Source organism: Salmo trutta, chromosome 18 (genome assembly GCF_901001165.1).
Source record: "Salmo trutta chromosome 18, fSalTru1.1, whole genome shotgun sequence".
In the NCBI taxonomy this organism is placed as follows: domain Eukaryota; kingdom Metazoa; phylum Chordata; class Actinopteri; order Salmoniformes; family Salmonidae; genus Salmo; species Salmo trutta.
This window is the reverse complement of record NC_042974.1, coordinates 4,577,640-4,602,173: the sequence shown is the minus strand read 5'-3', so window position 1 is coordinate 4,602,173 and position 24,534 is coordinate 4,577,640. Positions and strand designations below refer to the sequence as shown.

Here is a 24,534-nt window from a genome sequence, read left to right as displayed (position 1 = left end):
CGGGCCACCGGGGGTTCCTGTAACGGTTTGATGTTTATCATTCCAGGTGAGGGCAGGCAGGACGGGCCACCGGGGGTTCCTGTAACGGTTTGATGTTTATTATTCCAGGTGAGGACAGGCAGGACGGGCCACCGGGGGTTCCTGTAACGGTTTAATGTTTATCATTCCAGGTGAGGGCAGGCAGGACGGGCCACCGGGGGTTCCTGTAACGGTTTGATGTTTATTATTCCAGGTGAGGGCAGGCAGGACTGGCCACCGGGGGTTCCTGTAACGGTTTGATGTTTATCATTCCAGGTGAGGGCAGGCAGGATGGGCCACCAGGGGTTCCTGTAACGGTTTGATGTTTATCATTCCAGGTGAGGACAGGCAGGACGGGCCACCGGGTGTTCCTGTAACGGTTTGATGTTTATCATTCCAGGTGAGGGCAGGCAGGACGGGCCACCAGGGGTTCCTGTAACGGTTTGATGTTTATCATTCCAGGTGAGGACAGGCAGGACGGGCCACCAGGGGTTCCTGGTTCTGGACGGGCTGGAGGTGAAGCAGAACGACACCGAGGGAGGGATGTCCACTCTGGACGTGGCCACGGACCTCTTCGTCGGCGGGGTCTCCGACCTGAGCTCCATCTCTACGTTCTCCGTGGAGAGCGAGCCTGTGGGTTTTACCGGAGGCGTGAGAGAGCTCGTCTTAAACGGACACGACTTTGACCTGACGGAGACAGGGGCCCTGGGAGGGGCCAACGTGGGCGACTGGGACGGGACGGCGTGCGGGTACAAGGTGTGCCAGAACGGCGGCCGCTGTACTGCGTTGAGCGGCGCCGATTCGGACTCATTTATGTGCACCTGCCCTCCTCGGTGGACGGGTCCTGTGTGTAACCAATCGGTGTATTGTGTTAATAACCTCTGTCAACATGAGTCATTGTGTTTCTCTGATCTTGTGACTGGCTCATACGACTGTTTCTGTCCTCTCGGGTGGGAGGGGAGGTACTGCGATAAGCAGGTAGGCCTATCCATGACCACTCTGAAGTTCGTTGGGAAATCATATCTGAAATACAGGGATCCTAAATTCAACACAAGGAATCTGAGGTACACGCAGGTTTCGTTTAACTTTACAGCAAGCGGGAACGAAGGGTTGATTCTGTGGATGGGAAGAGCGGAGCACGATGACGACGATTACCTTGCTGTCGGGCTTCAGGCGGGCCACCTCAAAATAGCCGTCAACCTCGGAGAGAGGCTCTCCCTCCCGCTCACTTTCAGAAACGTCACGTTGTGTTGCAACAAATGGCATTATTTATCCATCTCTCTGAACAGTACCCTTATTCAGGTGTTCCTGGGTGACGAGAGGGTCCTTTTCGAAGACGTGGACCCCTTCGAGCGTTACGTTGCCATGAATTACGGGGGTCTGTTGTACTTGGGAGGGTTCGAGTTGCATAGGAACATCTCAACAGTGACGTCTGGGCTGTTTACCAAAGGGTTTGTGGGAGATCTTAAAGATGTGCGTTTGTATCAGGACCCCAGACAACTGCAGTTCCTCCGAAACAGCAAAGGATTTAATGTTTACACAAGTAATGAGTAGTTCTGTAACTCGTGAAAATAGGTAATTAGTGTGTTGTGATAAAGAAATTCATAGAATTGGTTTCTAGAATGTAATAGTTTAAGTTCTTTATACGGCAATCCAAGTTGTATTCATTATGCACCAAATGGAAGAAAACACAAACAAGGAGGACAACTTCCTGGAATTGTTAATAAGCTTGTTTTTTTATCCATTGTGTGCCCTGATGAACACAACTCTGTTGAAACTGCCAGCTCCTCAGTAGATGGTTAATACCCTAAGTATTCCAAACATTAAGAACACCTTCCTAAAATTGAGTTGCTCCCCTCACTTTTACCCTCAGAACAGCCTCAATTCTTTGGGGCATGGACTCTACAAGGTGTCGAAAGCGTTCCACAAGGCTGCTGGCCCATGTTGACTCCAATGATTCCCACAGTTGTGTCAAGTGGCTGGATGTCCTTTGGCTGGTGGACCATTTTTGATACACACAGGAAACTGCTGAGCATGAAAAACCCAGCAGCATTGCAGTTCTTGACACACTCAAACTGGTGTGCCTGGCACTACTACGCCATTCAAAGGCACAAATCTTTAGTCTTGCCCATTCACCCTCTGAATGGCACACACACACAATCCATGTCTCAAAAAAATGTTTTACCTGTCTCCTACACTGATTGAAGAGAAACTCAATAAGGGATTCACCTGGTCAGTCTGTCATGGAAAGAGCAGGTGTTCTTAATGTTTTGTCTACTCAGTAAGTCTGATTAGAATATACATTCCTCTCATAAAAAGGACATCTCAACAATACAAAGATCAACTTTATTACCAGCTGTACATGAACACGGTGCAGAAGGCACACTTGATTTTCCAATGTCCTTGACAAGCCAAAATGTACATAGACAATATTTGTCGATAGAAAAAAAACAATTTATTTCTGTATAGCAATTTAAAAAAATAAAATGGAAAAACCAGAACAAGAGAAGCTGCTTTAATTAAAATGTTTTGTTTTCTGCTACTCAAATGGTTAGTTTCTCTCTCCGCTGTATTAAATTCATGTGAAACTGCTGAAGTCACCAGAACTTTCCCTCCATCTCTACTCCAACAGTCCATCTGGGTATGCCTGTTATTGTGTTTCATGCTATAGAAAACATTAAAAGAATAGTTCAGCCATTTTACATATTAAGATTTGTTTCTTTACCCTGAAAACAATCTATGGACAAGGGGACTGACTACAATCCACACTAAGTATTAGCAACATTAGCGTTTTGTGATCATTTCCCTGTCTAAGTCAATCTACCCTGTTTAGCATGTGTTAAATATCATGCCCAAATCATTGCTGCCTCCTTATCCATAGACTGATTTTAAAAGGTATGGAAACATATGTCAAATCATTGAGCTGTCCCTTTAACCACTTGTTGTGATCCATATCAGAGCACAATGCTCAGTGCACCAAGTCACCATGTGACACGCAGAATACAGAAATATACGGTAAAATTAACACTTAAAAAACTGGAGATTTTCAAAACTTGAAATATCACCTCAAAGCCTTAACGGTTGGTTTTTAAGAAAGCAGATTTCAGAATGTGTTAATAATCCTACTGAAAGTGTTGACCTCTACTGGATTTTAAAAAGAACATATTTAAAAGGGACAATGCTAGTAAAACTGTTGTAGGGTAGACCATCTCGGGGTGGGTAGTACAAAAGAAAACTCATGAGTGACTGTCTTTGGAACTTCTCCTCGATTTCTCATAATCAGAGTCTCTCCTGCTGTGTTTGTGACGGTTCCCGTGGTCACCGTCGCTATGGTGACGTTCTTTCCTCCTCTCACTGTGACCGTGGCGCTCGTCTTTAGAGTGGTGCCGGCTCCCTCTGTGGTGAGAAGAAGAGTCTTTACTCCGGTCTCTCTCTCTGCTCCGGCTTCTATCACGTTTCTTTCCCCTCTCTTGGCTGTGGTTCCGGCTCTTCTCTCCGTGACGGGACTCACTGTGGTGCCGGTGCCTCCCGTACTGGTCCCTGTCCTCCTTCTTGTGGCCCGACCCGGGCTGCCTGTCCCAGGGGTCGCTGTACAGAATCCTCTCTGCTGCCCCCTTCTGGTCCTCTTTGGCAGCGGCAGATGGGGGCAGGTTCAGGTTGGAATTGGACGACTCAGCGGAGGCAAACCTCTGAGGGTCACCACCGTAAGCTAACGGTAGCCCCCCGGGGAAAGAGTTGGGAGATGTGGGTCCTGGACCAGGCTGAGCCCACTGTGTTATTCCAGCATGATTCTGCATCTGTGGGTCGTGAGGTGGCGGGTACATCATGGGTGGTGGGGGGCCAGTAGGGTAGCTGAAGTTGGTGGGTAGCTGGGGCGGGTGCTGGAAAGGTGGCGGTGCGGTGTTACAGAAGGGGGGGACAGGTGGTGCTGGCTGGTACTGGAAGTCTACAGGAGGTCCTCCAGGCTGGAGAGGGATGGGACCATAGGGACCAACCTGTAGTGGGCCATGGTCTGGAGGTGGGGGGCGTCTGTAGTCAGTCTGGTGGTGGTGGGAGGGGTATCCGTGTTGAGCTGCCATAGGACGATACTTCCTGGTGGTCAGAACAGGAACAGGTTGGGGGTGACCCTGTGATCCTGCTGATTGGACAGCAGTTGGTTCTTCAGGCATATTGGAATACGCAGAGCTTTTCTTCAGGATTCCACTCGGAAGGGGTTTTGGTGTGGGGACGCTTTCCTCGACAGAAGCGTTGGACGTAGCTGCAATAGACAAGAGAGTAGACGTCTTCTCTTCTTTGGATTTGTCCTTTTCGCACAACGCCGAATCTCCTTTGTTTAAGGAGCCGTCTGTGTTGGGATCCGTGGAGAGGCTGGCCAGAAACGACTCTGTCGAGACGTCTGGAGGTTTGTCTTTCAGAGAGACCGACGGGCCTCGGTAAGCCACACCCTCCTCTTTCACCAACGCGTTGTTGTTAGCGGTAGACGTTTCAGCCAAGCTGGAAGACACAGGTTCCTCTGCTTTGACCGGTTTGGGTTCCCTCTTCTTGATGACAAAACCAGTCTGTCTGTGAGCACCAGCGCTGGGAGTCTTAGTGGTGGTGGAGCTTCCTGGAGTGGTTGCTGCTCCTCCGTCAGCCTTGGAGGTCTGTGGAGCCGAGGGCTCTCGACCATCATCACCCAGCAGTGGAGGGTTACCTGAGGAAGGAAGGAGCAAGCCGAAACGTAAGGTGTGGTTCAAAGACATGTTGCTATTATGAGTTAAAATAAAAATAAACAAAGCTTCAAAATTGCAAATGGTGTTCAAGTGAGCACAGGCCTTTTATGTTTAGGTTTACCTGAGAAGTCTGGCAGGGGCAGAAGCTCCCCACCCCAACTACGCAACACCCCCGGAAGGAAACGTAGTGGTTGGTACCCTTCTTCAGTATCTTCACCTTCAGCTTTCTCAGAGATGTCTGTACTAGACTGTTCTGCTGTGACCACTTCCTCAGCTGTGTTCAGCAATGGTATCTCTTCTCTGTCCCTTTCTTTAGTACTTGAAGCGCACAGAGAGGAGATGTAAGAGTTCTCCTCCTCCTCCCGAGTAACTTCTTTGTCGTTTACAGTAACCGTCGCCGTCTCGGGTTTGCTCTCCGGTATGAACCTGGCCGTTTCGTTGATGTCGACGGGCAGGAAGTCCCGTTTAGGCCTCTGGCGGATGATCAGGCCCAGCAGGAGGTTGGGGCGGTTGTTTTCCAGTCCTGTTAAAGAGCAACACCGATGAAAAGTTAAAAATTGATGAATTAAAATCCTAAAATACATTAAAAAATATTTTATAAATGAAACATTGGTTGGCCACACCCATGTATTATTTAGGCAGTCCATTCAGAATAGATTCTTATTTGACAAAGAAAACCTAATAACATAAACGTAGGCAAAGTAAATGTTTTTAGATATTAAAGCGTCATGATTTACATTGTGAGAATATTGCGCATATTCCTTGATAAAAAGGTAAATGGGGTGCTGAATCATCATGGGTTGGGTTCCCAGACCCAGATTATTAGCTAGAACAGGGATGGGCAAACGTTTTGGCTCCAGGGCCACACCGAGATTCCCAAATTCAACAGAGGGCCGCACATTTTTTGGGGGACCAATTTGTCAAAATCTATTTGCGGGCCAGATAAAGGGCAGTTATTTCAAAATAGATACGTCTCAAGCAGCCTAGGTGGAGTAGACACTGTGGTGCTCGTGAATTTCCTTTCTTTTTCAGCTTCAGACCAACGCCTACTACGAGTTGCTCGACCCGGTGTTAGAACTTTTAAGCTTCGGCTGAAAAAGGTGTTAGCATGGTCAGAAATGCTACAAAAAAGGTAGTTGGTTCTTAAATGGAATGAAATGGGCACGTGAGAGCGATAAGTTACGTAATAAAAACAGCTGCACCTAGGGTGCCTTCAAAAAGTATTCACATTACTTTTTCCACATTTTGTTGTGTTACTGGCAGAGATGTTTGTCACTGGCCTACACACAATACCCCATAATGTCAAAGTGGAATTATGTTTTTCAAAATGCTTAGAAATTAATAAAAAATGTCAAGTTGAAATGTCTTGAGTCAATAAGTATTCAACCACTTTGTTATGGCAAGTCTAAATAAGTTCAAGAGTAAAAATGTGCTTAACAAGTCACATAATAAGTTGACTGTACTCACGGTGTGTAATAGTGTTTAACATGATTTTTGAACGACTACCTCATCTCTGTACCCCACATGTACAATTAACTGTAACGTCCCTGAGTCAAGTAGTGAATTTCAAGACAGATTCAAAAGACGTTTTCCAATGCCTCGCAGAGAAGGGCACGTTACAGTTAATTGTACATGTGGGGTACAGAGATGAGGTTGTCGTTCAAAAATCATGTTAAGCACTATTACACACAGTGAGTACAGTCAACTTATTATGTGACTTGTTAAGCACATTTTTACTCTTGAACTTATTTAGACTTGCCATAACAAAGTGGTTGAATACTTATTGACTCAAGACATTTCAACTTGACATTTTTGATTAATTTCTAAGCATTTTGAAAAACATAATTCCACTTTGACATTATGGGGTATTGTGTTTAAGCTTGGTAAAGTTATTAATTCAATTCATGAATAAACCCAGTCACTAGAAAAATACAGGCGTCCTTCCTAACTCAGTTGCCGGAGAGGAAGAAAACCGCCAAAACTTTAAATTGGATAATGAAACAATTTCTGTAATCCAAACATTTGGAATGGTCCGTGGGTATTTAAACAATAATCATGTCAAATCAGTTGTTGTTTTGTGATATCATTAAGGACGGTACAACCAAATAAACGGTAACTACACAAATGTATGTCCCAGTTATCAGATTTACATCTGAATGTTGTGGAACTTACATGATTAAATGTGATTTCAGCCTTTAAATGAGAATTGTTTTACCCAGTCAGTAATCGTGAGCAGACATTATGTCAGCGTCATGGAACGCCCCCTTTTGCCAGAGTTTATAAAAGGACTCCTAACGAAATTTACATTAGACCAGACAGCATGGAGCGGTGACTACACAGCTGAGAAATGGTTTAAAACTTTAGACCAGAAAATGTGGAGCTTTGGCTACACGTTGATAATGGTTGCCATTTAACTAAAGACCAAAACATGCCGGGTTGCTGCTGGTGTGGACAGTGGTGTTAGCTGTACCCTGAATAATCAACCAGTTAGACCAGTATACGGACGGTAAGCCGGACATCACAAATGGTTCTTAAACTACAAGACCCTCTGAAACTCGACGAGTGAAGAAGACTAAGACATGCACCACTTGCAGCTCTGCATGTAAAGTAATATAGAACTTTGACCAAAGACACGAGGAAGATTCCATCAAATGACCATTGGAACGTCTGAAGGACCCAGGCTAACGGACAACCGTAGACTTAAAACAACCAGAGATTCTGTCAACTGACTTCCCAGAAAATGGACTGGGCGATTCCAATAGAGAGACAACAAAGACATCCAAGCGGATTTAGAAATGTGCTGCATTTCTAAATCCGAATGAACGGTTGTTAGGGTGCTAAATATCCATATTTATGATGAGCATATTATTCAACTGTATGTACGGTAGTTGAATTCCTTTGTCTCCTTCTTTCCCCACCCCTTTTATTAAAATGCCATCATATCAGGTTAGTCCACTGGGGACTTTTCATTGCATCATGTTAATAATCAGTATTCAATACTATATTGTGTGTGTGTTTGTATTTCTGTGTGATTATTTCATTAGTTAGTAAATCAATAATTAAGCCAATTTGTGTAAGCTGATTCATCATGGAGACTAGGGTTTGTGCAGATTTCTGGGATATTACGACATTCAGAATGAGACTGATATAGGAGCAAATGATTAATGGATGACAGATAGCATATCAAGTTTCTGATATTCTTGGGTTAAATCAGGGATTAACTTTTGGGTTAAGTTAAAGCAATTAACTTTTGTCCTGAATACAAAGTGTTACTTTGGGGCAAATCCAATACATTACACCACTCTCCGTATTTTTAAGCATAGTGGTGGCTGTGTCATGTTATGGGTATGTTTGTAATCGTTAAGGACTGGGGAGTTTTTCAGGATAAAAAAGAAACGTAATGAGCTAAACACAGGCAAAATCCTAGTTCAGTCTGCTTTCCACAAGACAATGGGAGATTAATTCACATTTCAGCAGGACAATAATCTAAAAACACAAGACCAAATCTACACTAGAGTTGCTTACCAAGAAGACAGTGAATGTTCCTAAGAGGCAGAGTTACAGTTTTGACTTAAATCTACCATTGAACTTCAACTTATTATACAATTGTGGGAGCCATTAGACTAGAAAGAGATTTGAACAGAGACAAGTGAGCATGCTTTTCAGTCTAGGAGTAGGCTTGATCTGGGTCTGGGAAACCAGTACCAGATTAATCCAACATATTTTTTTTGTTTATTAGGATCTCTTTTAGCTAATGAAAGTCTATTCGCCCAATATACGTAGAGAGCTGTTGGTTGTTACCTGGGCCATCAAAGGGAACCAGTTGGTGTGGGACTTTCTCAATAGCACCCAAGGGGATGAGATACATGTCTTTGACTTGTTTCAAGTTGTTGGCGACCACACCGAAGCGTTTACGGCTACTGAAGTAGGCATAGAGCAGAGTGTAGTGGATCTCATCCTCGTCGGTCTCAGGGGAAAAACGAATCAAACACACCTCCTGAAAAAAGATCAAAATAAAGGAGGAAAGAAGTTCAATTTAACTTAATACATTTATTTAACCAGGTGGGAGAGTTAATAAATTATTATTTACAATGAATGACTTAAGTGTCAGGGAACATGTACAATCCAAACAAATCTCAGACTACATTTTATGCATCGTACCCCAAACATAGCTACTAGCTAGACCGCTACTATTCATCTCCAGTTCAGGCACAGATTGTCTTGGAAAGATGAATATACTTTTACTGCCCAGGCCACCCACATGTAAAATGTTTGCACACATGACTAAGTCGCTTTGGATAAAAGTGTCTGCTAAATTGCATATTATATTTGTATATCATACTTGCTCTCACATCTAGGCCAGGTTACTGTAAAAGCTCTTCATGACAACTTCTGATGTTTAAATTCATTTATCATATTTCAAGCAGGTCGGCCTACACTTTGAACATACCTTTGTTCCAGTGGCTCTGATCTTGTCCAGGTAGTCCCATACGATCTGTGGGGAGATCCTCCCACCCATCTGGAAACTCTCCGGCAGATCCTGATAACAGGGATTATCACCATTTCATCCGATTCATTGATTTTATAAAAAAACTTGTCATATTCCTTTGAGCATGGTGAAGTTATTAATTACACTTTGGATGGTGTATCAATACACCCAGTCACTACAAAGATAGAGACATCCTTCCTAACTCAGTTGCCGGAGAGGAAGGAAACCGCTCAGGGATTTCACGAGGCCAATGGTGACATTAAAACAGTTACAGAGTTGAATGGTCACGTTAGGAGAAAACTGAGGATGGAACAACAGGAGGAAGCCTGTACAGAATAAAAATAATTCCAAAACATGAATCCTGTTTGCAATAAGACACTAAAGTAAAAATGAAAAAAAAAAAATGAAAACAAAACGTAAATAAACTAACTTTATGTCCTGAATACAAAGTGTTGTGTTTGGGGCAAATCCAACACATCACCGAGTACCACTTCATATTTTCAAGCATGGTGGTGGCTGCATCATGTTATGGGCATGCTTGTCATGGGCAAGGACTAGGGATATATATATATATATATATTTTTTTTAATAAAAAGAAACGGAATAGAGCTGCTTTCTAACAGATACTGGGAAACATTCACCTTTCAGTAGGACAACCTCAAACAATGCCAAAAGTACACTGGAGTTGCTTACCAAAACAACATTGAATATTCCTGAGTGGCCTAGTTACAGTTCACTTGAAAATCTTTGGTAAGACTTGAAAGTGGCTGTCTAGCAATGATCAACAGCTAGCTTGAAGGAATTTTTTTAAATAATGAGAAAATATTGTACAATCCAGGTGTGCAAAGCTCTTATAGTAACCCAGTTTTTTTATGCTCGAGTTTTTCTTCAACTTTGGTATTGTATTGTGTTGATCGTTGACAAAAAAATAGAATGAAATCAATTTTAATCCCACTTTGTTTCAACAAAATTTGGAAAACTTTCTGAAGGCCTTGTATTTCCAAAACGTTGGTTTACTTTAATGTAGCTGGTAGCTAGGTGTTGATAGAAACTGGCTGACTCATTTAGTGCCAATGTAGCATTAGCAGGCTGGTAGGGCTAATGTTAGCAGGAGGGTAGGGCTAACGTTAGCAGCCTAGTTGGCTAGCAACCTTGGAAGTTGATTTGTAACAATTAATTCATAAAGTATTTGCTTGTGGTTACGTTTATGCCATCTACCCTTCAACGTGATAGTTTGTTGAGTTGTTAATATAAATGGCATTTAGATAAAGGCATTCCATAACTAGAAAATCTAAAAGCTGTGTTGTAACACTATCACTTTCATGAATAAGCATTAGAGGATTTATAAACACATTTACACTATTTAAAGCATTACATTTCATTGAAGAAAAACAAAATATGATGCATTTATATGAATTAATAAACATCTTTGTGCAGTTTTACCTCTGTCAGGTGGTCCAGGACACCTGATACAGGGAAGGCTTTAGTGAGGAGCTTGGCCACAGCAGGCATGTTGACAAGCCCTCTCCATAGAGGCTGCAGGTTGGACAGGAAGGAAGCCTCGCCATCTCTGCCACTCATAGACACTGACCTGGAGGCCAGGAATACAAACAACTTTCGAATAACCCTGCACTTAATTCTGGTTTATCGGTCATTTAATAATAAACAGTACCAGTCAAAAGTCTAGACACACCTACTCATTCAAGGATTTCTTTATTTGTGCGATTTTCTACATTGTAGAATAATAGTGAAGACGTCAAAACTATGAAATAACATATGGAATCATGTAGTAACCAACAACAAAAAGTGTTAAATGAAAATATACTCAAAGCAGCCACCCTTTGCCTTGACGACAGCTTTGCATTCTCTCAACCAGCTTCATCAGGTAGTCAGTCACCTGGAATGCATTTCAATTAACAGGTGTGCCTTGTTAAAAGTGAATTTGTCTAATTTCTTTCCTTAATGCAATTGAGCCAATCAGTCGTGTTGCGACAAGGTAGGGGTGGAATACAGAAGATATACCAAATAGGGCTAAGACCAAGTCCATATTATGGCAAGAACAGCTCAAATATGCAAAGAGAAAAGACAGTCCATCATTACCCTAAGACATGAAGGTCAGTCAATCCAGAACATTTCAAGAACTTTTCACGTTTCTTCAAGTGCAGTTGCAAAAACCATCAAGCGCTATGATGAAACTGGCTCTCATGAGGACCGCCACAGGAAAGGAAGACCCAGAGTTACCTCTGCTGCAGAGGATAAGCTCATTAGAGTTAACTGCACCTCAGATTGCAGCCCAAATAAATGCTTCACAGAGTTCAAGTAACAGACACATCAACAGTTCAGAGGAGACAGCGTGAAATCAGGACTTCATGGTTGAATTGCTGCAAAGAAACCACTACTAAAAGGACACCAGTCCTTTGGTCTGATGAGTCCAAATTTGAGATGTTTGGTTCCAACCGCCATGTCTTTGTGAGACGCAGAGTAGGTGAACGGATTATCTCCGCATGTGTGGTTCCCACTGTGAAGCATGGAGGAGGTGCTTTGCTGGTGACACGGTCAGTGACTTATTTAGAATTCAAGGTACACTTAACCAGCATGGCTACCACAGCATTCTGCAGCGACAGGCCATCCCATCTGGTTTGTGCTTAGTGGGACTATCATTTGTTTTTCAACAGGACAATGACCCAACACCTCCAGGCTGTGTAAGGGCTATTTGACCAAGGAGAGTGATGGAGTGCTGCATCAGATGATCTGGCCTCCACAATCACCCGACCTCAACCTAATTGAGATGTTTTGGTATTTTTTTTATTTAACTAGGCAAGTCAGTTAAGAACAAATTCTTATTTACAATGACAGCCTACCGCGGAACAGTGGGTTAACTGCCTTGTTCAGGGGCAGAACGACAGATTTTTAACCTTGTCAGCTCGGTGATTCGATCCAGAAACCTTTTGGTTACCGGCCCAACTCTCTAACCACTAGGCTACCTGTCGCACCATAGGGTCGCACCACAGGATGAGTTGGACCGCAGAGTTAAGGAAAAGTAGCCAACAAGTGCTCAGCATATGTGGGAACTCCTTAAAGACTGTTGGAAAAGCTGTCATCAAGGCAAAGGGTGGCTACTTTGAAGAATCTAAAATCTATTTTGATTAAACACTTTTTTTGGTTATAACATCATTCCATGTGTTATTACATAGTTTGATGTCTTCACTATTATTATACAATGTAGAAAATAAAGAGAAACCCTGGAATGAGTAGGTTTGTCCAAACCTGACTGGTACAGTATATTTTCTAAATACATTTAGAATGGCCGTGTAACTAACTCAACACCACTTTACTTTATGTTATTTTTTGTGTGACAATTACATTGATAGTCTTTGTGATTCTATCACAAGGACGAGAATGACGAAGAACAATATGGCCACTGTGCTTTGCCTTCTCTTTGGGTTGTAGGCCGTGTTACTGGAAAATGACTAACATTTGCGAATGTAAACAGGGGTGACTGACTGACTGTTCTGGGTAATTGACTGATTGATCCACATACCTCCCCTCGTAGTTGGAGAAGATTTTGGCGCTGAGGAGGCTCTCCTCTAGGACTTTGAGGTGAAGGTCGTCGTCCTTAGCAGATGAGGAGGAGGAGGGTGTCTCTCCCTCTGTAGAGGTAGTGGTGGCAGACGGTGTGTTCTTGGTCTGTCCCTCTGTATTGCTGGAGGTAGTGGTTGTAGACTGTGTGTTCTTGGTCACTGCCTCTGTAGTGCTGGTAGCAGAGCGTCTCCTCACTACAGTAGTGGCCACTTTCACCACTTTGGTAGGAGCCTCCTCCACAGGTGGAGCCATACGACCTTCAGGAATTACAATTCCATTTAGTCCAATAGAAAACCATTGGTAAGACTTGACTTAAAGCCACAATTCTGAGTTTGTGGGGCTCATTTGGCATGTTTACCTCTTCTCCTCCAAATCCATCTCCCTTCTACTTCCATTCTATCTGATCAGGCATCAACACATATCTATAGTACTTCCACTATCCTTCAAAATAAAAGCAGAAACTGAAAGAACAGAATCAGGGCCTACCTGTGCAGATCTTACAGTTGAGGTCAAACAGGTGAGTCTTATGCAGACTGGTTGTATCTTGGAAAATATTGACGCTCTCTGCTGTTGTCGTCGACAACAACAACAACGTCTTCTCTTGGGGAACTTCCACCGGCTCCTCTGTCACTTTGGGAGCAGCCGCAGGCTCTGGCTGGAAGAGTTCATAAGAAATGTATAGACACACTGGGTAAACGTCAATTGTATTTCCTTGATTCCTCATTGTCCTCACTGATGCTTATTGAGGGGGAGGCAAGGATAGACCAGGGCGTGTTAATTTGAGTAAATACAATTGAGATTCACCCAGAAGTGATTAAAGGTATGAACTATTTCTTAGGAAGAGGACATGCTCAACACTAAATCCTGTTGAACCAATAATCCAGGAGGTCCATAAAGGTGTTAACAGAACATCTGCAGCGTGTGGGCCTGTCTGTTCATGTCCCTTATTAACCCAGCTTCCGTTTTATAAGGACTATGACTAGAGCTGTGGCAGTAACACGTTCACAGTAACAGCCCTACCTTTGACCACTAACTATTCTAGAACCCAAAATATAATCACAGAAAAATGAAAAGGACCAGCACTCACTTGAACAACAAGCGGGATGTTTCTTTACATGAGCTGTGTCTTACCTCCGGCTCTATGGCTTCTGGTGCCTTCCCAGGCTCCTGGCTCTCAATCTCTATCTCTCCTTTGTGTGTGATCTTGGTGATGGGTCGCCTCTCCACCTCTCTCTGCTCCTTCTCAATCATCTCAATCGCCTGGGGGGGGACAAGAACATATTGGTGAATGCATCTCACACAGAAAGAGCAATGATCACAGTCCATTTTGGTGAAAGGTCATTGATAGTTCAGTTCACACAAACCGTTTTAACTTGTCAAGGATAAATCAATATGATTTGGTATGATGACTAAGTTTAACTTACAGGGAGGTGTGATCATCCAATGAGGTAAGCTATTTTCATTCTATATTGCCTTTTCTATACAGTGTTTTTAGGGCAGCTTTACCAGACATAGATGAAGCCTTGTCATGGACTAAAAACACACTCAATAGGGGCTCTCTGCTGAAAGTCCTATTTAGTCCAGAATTAAGATAATCTGTCTGGGAAACCTGTCTTCAGAGAATTAGTCAAATACTTTGAAGGATGACAGGCAGTGGGGTTCAGTGTTGGAGGGCAGGCAGTGGGGTTCAGTGTTGGAGGACAGGCAGTGGGGTTCAGTGTTGGAGGACAGGCAGTGGGGTTCAGTGTTGGAGGACAGGCAGTGGGGTTCAGTGTTGGAGGACAGGCAGTGGGGTTCAGTGTTGGAGGACAGGCAGTGGGGTTCAGTGTTGGAGGACAGGCAGTGGGGTTCAGTGTTGGAGGGCAGGCAGTGGGGTTCAGTGTTGGAGGGCAGGCAGTGGGGTTCAGTGTTGGAGGGCAGGCAGTGGGGTTCAGTGTTGGAGGGCAGGCAGTGGGGTTCAGTGTTGGAGGGCAGGCAGTGGGGTTCAGTGTTGGAGGGCAGGCAGTGGGGTTCAGTGTTGGAGGACAGGCAGTGGGTTTCAGTGTTGGAGGACAGGCAGTGGGGTTCAGTGTTGGAGGGCAGGCAGTGGGGTTCAGTGTTGGAGGGCAGGCAGTGGGGTTCAGTGTTGGAGGGCAGGCAGTGGGGTTCAGTGTTGGAGGGCAGGCAGTGGGTTTCAGTGTTGGAGGACAGGCAGTGGGGTTCAGTGTTGGAGGACAGGCAGTGGGGTTCAGTGTTGGAGGACAGGCAGTGGGTTTCAGTGTTGGAGGGCAGGCAGTGTGTGTTTTAGTGTTGCTTACGTGTCGAGTCTCTCTTTGTCTCCATGCAGCCAGTTCCTTTGAGGCCAGTTCCTCAGGACTCATCCTTATCAAAGTGCCAGGAGAAATCTCCCCTTTCAGAACCCTCTTGAATAACACCTGAAATACACAAGTTATAAAGTCACATAGCTAGATGAACTGATATCAAAACATATTTTAGATTATGTTTGCGTTGTATACGTTTCATGTAGTTAACGTTAACACGCATATAATGGAAACAAAGTACCTACTACAAACTGGGACAAAATCCAGTATAATGTCCATAAATGTCAGTATCAGAAGAGTCAGTATTGTCTAAAAGAGAATTCATTGCATCAAAATTGTTAACATAACGACTTACATTGTTTTTGGTGTCTTTGAGGTTGAACATCAAGCTCCGGTACTTGCTCTTGTATTTGCAGTCTGTGTCTCTGTAGAAGGCAAACAGCTCTCTCTCAGTCTTCTTGGCCACCTCAGCAGCCTTCTCTGGTGACGCCTGGAAATCAGACTCCTTCAGCCTGAGACAATGTAGGGCACAATAGAGGATTACACAGGAGGAATATAGAGGATCACCACCCTGCTCTACAGGCAGATACACTACATGGCCAAAAGTATGTAGACACCCCTTCAAATGAATGGATTCTCCCATTTCAGCCAAACCTGTTGCTGACAGCCATGCAATATCCACAGCCAAACACTGGCAGTAGAATGGCCTTACTGAAGAGCTCAGTGACCTTGAACATGGGACCGTCATAGGATGCCTCCTTTCCAACAAGTCAGTCAAATTTCTGCCCAGCTAGAACTTCCCCGGTCAACTGTAAGTGCTGTTATTGTGAAGTGGAAACGTCTAGGAGCAACAACGGCTCAGCTGCGAAGTCATAGACCACACAAGCTCACAGAATGGGACCGCCGAGGGCTGAAGCGTGTAGAGTGTAAAAATCGTGTGTTCTCAGTTGCAACAATCACTACCAAGTTACAAACTGCCTCTGAAAGCAACGTCAGCACAATAACTGTTTGTCTGGAGCTTCATGAAATGGGTTTCCATGGCCGAGCAGCCGCACACAAGCCTATCATCACCATGTGCAATGCCAAGCATCGGCTCGAGTGGTATAAAGCTTGCCGATATTGGACTCTACAACTTGCTGGATGCCAGGAGAATGCTACCTGCTCCAATGCATAGCGGCAACTGTAAAGTTTGGTGGAGGAGGAATAATGGTCTGGGGCTGTTTTTCAAAGTTCGGCCCAGGCCCCTTAGTTCCAGTGATGGGAAATCTTAACGCTACAGCATACAATGACATTCTAGACGATTCTGTGCTTCCAAATTTGTGGCAACAGCCTGGGGAAGGTCCTTTCTTGTTTCAGCATGACAATGCCCCCGTGAACAGTCAGGTCCATACAGAAATGGTTTGTCGAGATCGGTGTGGTAGAACTCGACTGGCCTGCACAGAGCCCTGACCTCAAATCCATTGAACACCCTTGGGATGAATTGGAACGCCGACAGTGAGCTTGGCTAATCGTCCAACATCAGTGCCCGACCTCACTAATGCTCTTGTGGTTGAATGGAAGCAAGTCCCCACATCTAGTGGAAAGCCTTCCCAGAAGAGTGGAGGCTGTTATAGCAGCAAACGGGAACCAACTTCATATTAATGCCTATGATTTTGAATGAGATGTTCGACAAGCAGGTGTCCACATACTTTTAGCCATGTAGTGCATCCCCAGACTGTTATAATGGTTATATCATAAACAGATTATAAATGTTGTTAAGTTACTGTTATAACATGTTTAATTACCTCTTCAGGAGGATGTCCTTCAGGGCGTCACGGACGCTCCGTCTGATCTGGTCAACAGACACGGGTTTCTTTGAGGAGGGAGACGACACCTTGGGCCTCTTGGTTTCCTGTTTGACTGACACTCCTAACGAGACACAGCCACAGAGAGTAGGAGACGTCGCAGAGTAGGGCATGTTCATTAGGGCACCTTGTAGTAAAACATTTTAAATGTTTTTTTTCCAAGGGAAAACAAGCGTTTCTTATTGGACAAATTCATATATTCCCTCCCCTTTTACAGTTGCATGCCTACTGAACACGACTCCTGCGAGGGACATGGACAGCAGAATGTAGAAGCACACAACACACCTGATTTCTGATTTGAATCTTTGACTTCATTCGACTGTCTTCTTTCCACAGAGTCCTGTTACAGAGTGAGAGACAGAATATCGCCTCAGTAAGATTCAAAATAATCTTAGAAATTCAATTGTATATTAAAATGTTTGTTTTTCTTGTTGGGCAGGGGGCTGTGCATCGTGGTGCTGAAAACATAACCACCATTTTAAAATGTCCTTAAAACAGACGTTGAATAGAATCACCATGGTAACCTAACACCCTTCCATCCATGTGTACACATGCAGGGAATAAAGAGGAAGTGAAAAGAGGTCAACCAACCCTTGAGTAGTGCCAACACTGGCTTTCATACATATCAGCTGAATAAACTGAAGAGGACTAAATCTGCACCACTACATTTAATCAATGGTAGGGCTTGTTCAAGATTATGTTTCTAAAACATTTGTGTTAAATGTAAGATTTTGACAACAGATAATATGCATATAAAGGTTTATCATAAATCTCTTCTCATAGGCTTTAATATCATAAATATGCACTGCCTGATGGTAATCCGATATGTTACAGCTCCATTTAAGATTATTATAATATTCTTATCCTGTATTCAGGCCTACATTACATTTACAAAAAATAATAATAATAAAGCATGCATTGCAGACTACTAGCAGAGTGAACCTTACCTTTCTGAAGGGCCTGACTCCCCCGGAGGTGACAGGATGTGGGGACGGCTGTTTCTGCTTTGCGGCCATCTTGTTGTCCTGGGTCTCAGAGGGCTTCTGTTGTCCCTCTGTCCTGGCCTCCCCCTGCCCAGCACCGCCTGGCTCCTAATGAGGAGAAGAAGATAAATAACATGAAATATTATTATTAATATATATATTATTTTTGTATTTTCAGGACACCATACGTTAAAATCAAACCACAAGTTAAAATAAACTTTGAGCTAGTGCAACTTAAAATCAATCCATTGACCTTACAGCTCTTCAGAGAAATATACTCCTTTCTCCATTAAAAAGTCCATTCAAATCTAAACCCATTCCTAGTGCAGTAGAAATCCATCAACAGACCTTGGTGGTGGTGTACTGGTCCTTGGAACAGCACTGCAGACAGACATACTCCTGGTCCCCCCCCTCCATCTTCTTTACCTTGGCCAGGTCCAGACCAACACAGTCCCCATGGAACCAGTCATCACAGTGCCCACAGCCCACCATGAACCTGAACAGAACAAAACACACAGACGTACACAGATGCACAAAACAAACCTGTTTAGAAGAACACGAGCTCACTTCCCAGGGAATATTCTACATGTTCATTGTGATAATTTATCCTAAGATGTAACAACTTAGTAATAACAGGTTTACAATGTTGCATAAGTACTACATTGTATATTCAACTCTAATCACCTTGGTGTAAAGAACACAACTCTTACTTGTTACTATGAGGTTTCTGGCACAATCCACAGTTCTTGTTTGGATCCCACACAACTGTCTCACTGTCTGCGGGTTCCTTCTCTGGTCCCTTCCCGGATTCTTTAGCCTGTTCTTCCTCGCTGGTTTCCTTCTTCACGACGGCAGGAGCGTTGTCGGGGATGAAGAGCTGTGGTTCCTCCACGGAGATGCTTCTGCTGACGTTCCTGCTTCTCTGTTTCTGAAGACACTTGTCTGGCTTCTTCACTTTAGGCTCGTCTTGCTCTTCCTCCTTCTCCTCCTCCGATGTCTCCTTCTGAGGATTGGCACGTTTACATGGTGTCCATCCAAACTGGGGTTGTGGTTGGGTGTCGGCCACATGAGAGTTGGACAGTTTGGTTGTAATCGTCGTCCCTGGCGACATACCAGCAGGACGCTTTCCAGAAGGCAGTGTTTTTTTGACCGGACCGCCACGGCCCACGTCAGGTAATCTCTGCTTTAGTTTCACAGGACGTCCGTCTTGCGTCCTCTGAATCTTCGGGCCGGGTTGAGCTGGGTTGAATTCACCTCGCCTTTTCAAGGACACGAGGACTTGTTTGGCTTTCATTTCGTCCATCTTGTGCATGTTGCCTCTCTGGTGGAGCTTCTTCCCCAGTGTGTGTTGTTGGGTTCCTTTGGGCCCCTTACCAGCTACCAGGTGCTTGTTCTTAGCTGAGGACAGTGCTGACAGCTTCAGCTTGGGCTGCTGCTTTTTGGCTGGATTATTAGTGGTAGGAACTTTGCTGTTTGGCAGGTGCTGCTGCGCTGCTTGCTTGATACTGGCATCTTTCCTCACCCCTGCTGGATCATGCTTCTGAGAGTCACTTTGGTCGTCAAGTTTGGTCTCGACCAAGCAAGGACTACCTGGAAGCGCCCCGTTGGAGGCCTGAACGTCATTGGGGTTGACGTAAGGTCCGAGCCCTAGGGGCAAGTCGTCAGCACAGTACTTCACGAAGAGCTGAGCAGCACCCACGCCCCCTCCACTCCCTGCCGTGGGATTCTGTACGTGTACCGGTTCCTCTTGCACCATAGTGTATTCCATCCCTTCACCGTACAGCGAGCCATCCTCATAACATTCCTCAGTGTTTTCAGCTGATGTGAAAGCGGTAAAGGAGGGTCCCGGGAGAAGCTCGATTTTGAAACCCCCGAAAGTGACCGTCAACCTCTGTAACACAACAACGGGGTTCATGGACGAGCCCAAGTCAAGGTCGTTGATATTCACCCTGCCGTCACCCAGGTAAAGCTCTCTCCTTAATTCATCAGCAGTAGTGATCTTCTCACTCAGAGTGGACTTCTTTCTAGGTCTCCCAGGTTTTCCTGGGGGCTTTTTGTTGTTGGAAGACCCTCTGCCTGCACTTCGCTCTGGAATTTAAAAGATGGAAAATGGAGCGTCACTCTCTGACAATTCTCATTTGACAATATAAAACGAAGCAATAAGGCAACCAAAGTGAATTAAAAACTATGCACAACATCAACGTTTCATACTAGGAAAATGAAAGAGTGGAGGGGTACCATGAGTTTGCATGGCTTTTTATTTAGTGTCCTATCTTGTCAATGATAATGCTTGTATTTAGTGTTAATCACAGTAATGCTCCCGGTGTAGTCCTATTTACATAAAGTCCTCTCCCCACCGGAGACCAAGGTTCAATCCCCGCTTCCATCCCTTCAAACTGTTTCTCCCACCTGCCTGTCTCCCCGCTCCAACCCTTCAAACTGTTTCTCCCACCTGCCTGTCTCCCCGCTCCAACCCTTCAAACTGTTTCAACCACCTGCCTGTCTCCCCGCTCCAACCCTTCAAACTGTTTCTCCCACTTGCCTGTCTCCCCGCTTCCAACCCTTCAAACTGCTTTTCCCACCTGCCTGTCTCCCCGCTCCAACCCTTCAAACTGCTTTTCCCACCTGCCTGTCTCCCCGCTCCAACCCTTCAAACTGTTTCAACCACCTGCCTGTCTCCCCGCTCCAACCCTTCAAACGGTTTCTCCCACCTGCCTGTCTCCTCGCTCCAACCCTTCAAACTGTTTCTCCCACCTGCCTGTCTCCTCGCTCCAACCCTTCAAACTGTTTCAACCACTTGCCTGTCTCCCCGCTCCAACCCTTCAAACTGTTTCAACCACCTGCCTGTCTCCCCGCTCCAACCCTTCAAACTGTTTCAACCACTTGCCTGTCTCCCCGCTCCAACCCTTCAAACTGTTTCAACCACTTGCCTGTCTCCCCGCTCCAACCCTTCAAACTGTTTCTCCCACCTGCCTGTCTCCCCGCTCCAACCCTTCAAACTGTTTCAACCACTTGCCTGTCTCTACATAACAGCGCAAAAATAATATATACACAAAATACACTCCATTGTAAAACGGAATTGTTGCTAACCTGGGGTAACTAACCTGGGGTAACTAACCTGGGGTAACTAACCTGGGGTAACTAACCTGGGGTAACTAACCTGGGGTAACTAACCTGGGGTAACTAACCTGGGGTAACTAACCTGGGGTAACTCCTAATGCGTATTTCCTGGGTCTGCCAACAGACCGTTTGACTGGCGGAGTCTCTGTACCAGCCAACCCACCACCAGCGGTACCGAGGATACCCTCTGTTGCACCAACATCAAGATCTGCAACTACGGGGAGAGAAGATTAGAGATTAAATAATAACTTACATTTATTTTAGAAGCATTAACAAACATCAGTAGTTACAAATAGTGGTTTCTATAAACACCCGTCGACTTAGCTTGTACTGTCAATAGAAGTCGTACAAAAGTCATTCTGACTACAAATACCTGTTGTTTCAGCGATCTGGAAGTTGGCGTCTTCATTATCTAAGATATTGAAGTGTGAACTTGCAGATCCAAACATGGGATCTTTATCACTAAGCATGTTCCTCAGCGAGTCTCCCAGCTGGTCGACACCTGTTCCAAAGTCATTACTTGCTTCACATTCCAAGTTCTGCCCTATCAGCAAGGAGTCATCTAACTGGTCACTGGGAATCAAATGGTTGAAAGTGTCCACTACATCCATGAATGCTGTTCCCTTCCTGTCAGCTCTGCAGGAATAAGAGGATAGGGTATTAATAACATAGGCTACAGTACAGACAACAGAGATGGCTCAGATTCAGAACAATCTATTTCAATCTTCAGACACTCCATATCAAATAGGTCCCCTATACTGGAGTCAACAGCCATGTAGGCAAGATCGCTAGTACATTAACTTTCATGACATTTCTAAAAACAGTTCCCGTGCAGCAAATGCAACATTGACAAGTTAAAGTTAACTACCATTATTCAATAACAATCAATGGTGGATGACACCGGACATGTGTTGGACATTTGGGGCAGACAAGAGTGGCTGAAAGAGTAGACAGCTGCTGAATGAGCAATAGCTAATAAGGATCCTAATAAACGAAAAATATTTCAGAAGATCAGTTAGCTAGCTAGCTAGCCAGCCAGCTAGGCTAAAATATATGACGCTGCTAGCTAGGTAGCAACCAAATTAATAAGAAATCAGCTAATACTTACTGTCAGGACTGACAGCTCCAGATAACTTCATTACAGGACTGCAAACACAATGTGTTTAGCTCCGTTTATGATATCTAGAAAGAGTCTAAAACCAAAACTTTCATCAGAGTGGCAGGAATCAGATACAGACTGGTGCACAAGCTACGGGTCGTTAGCAGCTAGCTACTTCCAGTTAGCATAACAATCCAGCTAGCTAGCATACCTTAACGTTAACTTACTGAGGGCGAGGATATACATGTATGTATTTGAGCCAAAACTACTTAATCTTTATGATTTGCTAGTTGATGCTACCAATGGATGCATCTGTGCCATATGCATGGCAGCCTTCGTTGTAAAGTTAACTAGGCTACTCCTGTAACTGCAGCTAAACATATTGGCTAACCAGTTACTACTTAGCTAGCTGGAAAACAAGCTCGTGCAGGCCTGACTGTGACAGCGACATGATAAGCTTTACTTAAAAGCACCATTCCCATAACGAAATACTTAGCTACTTGGTTGTACAACCACATAATACATGTAGTTAGTAAAGCATGCACAACAAATCATAGCCTACAGAAATAGACTCGTTTAAAAAAGAAATAGGGAAGCTAGCAGTTGTACATGTTAGTTAGTTATCCAGCAGCGAGGAACATGATAGGCCGCGAGTTTGTTTGTAGCCTGCAGCTACCGAGCACATTCAGCACCACTGATCACGCCCCCAATTCGTCTCATTGGACGCCTCCACTGAGGACGTTTCACTATTCACAGCGAGATAAATGTATAATGGCACTTATATTTCTCTACTGTGTCAACGCCACTGCATTACGGAGCAATTCTAGTAGCTTTACACACTGTTTTAGCTAAATCCCCGACACTTCCTCGCTGCGCACCGCCGCCATTCGCCGCTGCCTGCTGCAAAGCTACTCCAAAGATTTGAATAACTAACCCAAGAGAGACCACAGCCTGTCGTTTCTAATGGGAACTCATGAGTCATAGTGGGCAGAACAAGCAAGGAAGGAGGGGCAGAGTCAAGAACGAGCTAGCAAGATCCTATTTGCTCGTTCCTGCATGTATTTACATATCTCCGTTGGGGAACGCCTACTCTGTGAAGTGAGCGTGGACAAAAACTAAATTGCCCGAGCACTCTTTCTGAACAACGCAATTTTTTTGGGAAACTTTGACAGAGGGTAAAGTTTACAAATTCTAGTTTTGTGAACAAAAAAATGTATTTAAATGTTTAATCGAAGAGAACATTTCCAGAATATTGGTCAAAATCCATCTTCTCCACTGCCGGACACTGGGCTTCCTTTCTCCACCATAGTTGGTAGTGAGTGGAAATGCCAAGCGGATGCTTCACATTTATACATCTGGTGAAATAGCTGTCTCATTGTTATTTTTGTGGCTACTCGGGCAAGTGACGTTGGTGTCACATGCCTCGTGTTTACAATGGCCCACGCAACAGGCGTCAACGTTGCGTGGAGTACAGAGTATAGTGTTGATCATCAATCAAGCAACAAAGCCCTTTTTACATCAGCAGGAATTACTTTTACAGTAGCCTAATCCCAGTACTCCAAATAGCAAGCAGAAGCACAGTGGCCAGGAACAATTCAGTAAGTACATTGAAACTAAGAGACGAACCAGGGTCAGAGGGGAGGCCCTCCGGTGGTCAACGCAAATAGCAGACAATGAAAGCGCGTACAATATTCGATGATTACATTTCTCTAAGACAAGCAATAGGCTACATGTCCACCACCAAGTCAAATCAAATTGTATTTGTCACAGGCGCCGAATACAAGTGTATTCTTACAGTGAAATGCGTAAGTACAAGCCCTTAACCAACAATGCAGTTTGAAGAAAAATAAGTGTTAAGGGTTTACTAAATTAAAAAAATAAGAAAATAGAAAAATAACAAATAATTAAAGAGCAACAATAAAATAACAGTAACGAGGCTATATACAGGGGGTACCGGTACAGAGTCAATGTGCGGGGGCACAGGCTAGTTGAGGTAATTGAGGTAAAATGTACATTACCAGTCAAAAGTTTGGGCACACCTGCTCATTCAGGGGTTTTTCTTTATTTTTTACTATTTTCTTGTAGAATAATAGTGAAGACATCAGAACAATGAAATAACACATATGGAATCATGTAGTAACCAAAAAGTGTTAAACAAATCAAAGTTGAATTTAGATTCTTCAAAGTAGCAACCCTTTGCCTAATGACAGCTTTGCACACTCTTGGCATTCTCTTAACCAGCTTCACCTGAAATGCTTTTCCAACAGTCTTGAAGGAGTTCCCACATATGCTGAGCACTTGTTGGCTGCTTTTCCTTCACTTTGAGTGTGCAAAGCTGTCATCAAGGCAAAGGGTGGCTATTTGAAGAATCTCAAATGTAAAATATA

General features: G+C 44.2%; 1 protein-coding gene across 3 annotated transcripts; it reads right to left on the bottom strand.

The window, feature by feature from the left end:
• Nucleotides 1-2,343: 2,343 nt before the first annotated feature.
• On the bottom strand, nt 2,344-22,817 carry phf3 (PHD finger protein 3). 3 transcript variants are annotated; one of them, XM_029697578.1, is made up of 19 exons: nt 22,757-22,817; nt 22,157-22,241; nt 21,422-21,684; nt 21,131-21,262; nt 18,639-20,016; nt 18,277-18,424; nt 17,893-18,036; nt 17,231-17,285; nt 16,886-17,009; nt 15,457-15,613; nt 15,099-15,215; nt 13,933-14,061; nt 13,288-13,456; nt 12,761-13,058; nt 10,663-10,810; nt 9,181-9,270; nt 8,532-8,727; nt 4,852-5,253; nt 2,344-4,711 (listed from the first exon to the last, which is right to left on the bottom strand). In XM_029697578.1, the coding sequence occupies exons 3-19, from the start codon at nt 21,657-21,659 to the stop codon at nt 3,255-3,257; spliced, it is 5,382 nt and encodes a 1,793-aa protein (XP_029553438.1). In that variant the 5' UTR covers nt 21,660-21,684; nt 22,157-22,241; nt 22,757-22,817; the 3' UTR covers nt 2,344-3,254. The 3 variants fall into 3 exon arrangements, with proteins under 3 accessions (XP_029553438.1, XP_029553437.1, XP_029553435.1); XM_029697577.1 differs by having other exon boundaries at nt 22,375-22,811; XM_029697575.1 differs by having other exon boundaries at nt 22,157-22,811.
• Between the last annotated feature and the right edge of the window lie 1,717 nt (nt 22,818-24,534).

What these genes read in the sequence shown, in the direction of transcription:
- phf3 (XM_029697578.1), bottom strand. Translation starts at nt 21,659, where the DNA reads ATGGATGTAGTGGACACTTTCAACCATTTGATTCCCAGTGACCAGTTA. An exon ending in CCAGATCGCTGAAACAACAG is followed by an intron (nt 21,263 to 21,421) that starts GTATTTGTAGTC and finishes CTCTCCCCGTAG; the next exon opens with TTGCAGATCTTGATGTTGGT. An exon ending in CGCATTAGGAGTTACCCCAG is followed by an intron (nt 20,017 to 21,130) that starts GTTAGTTACCCC and finishes TTTAAATTCCAG; the next exon opens with AGCGAAGTGCAGGCAGAGGG.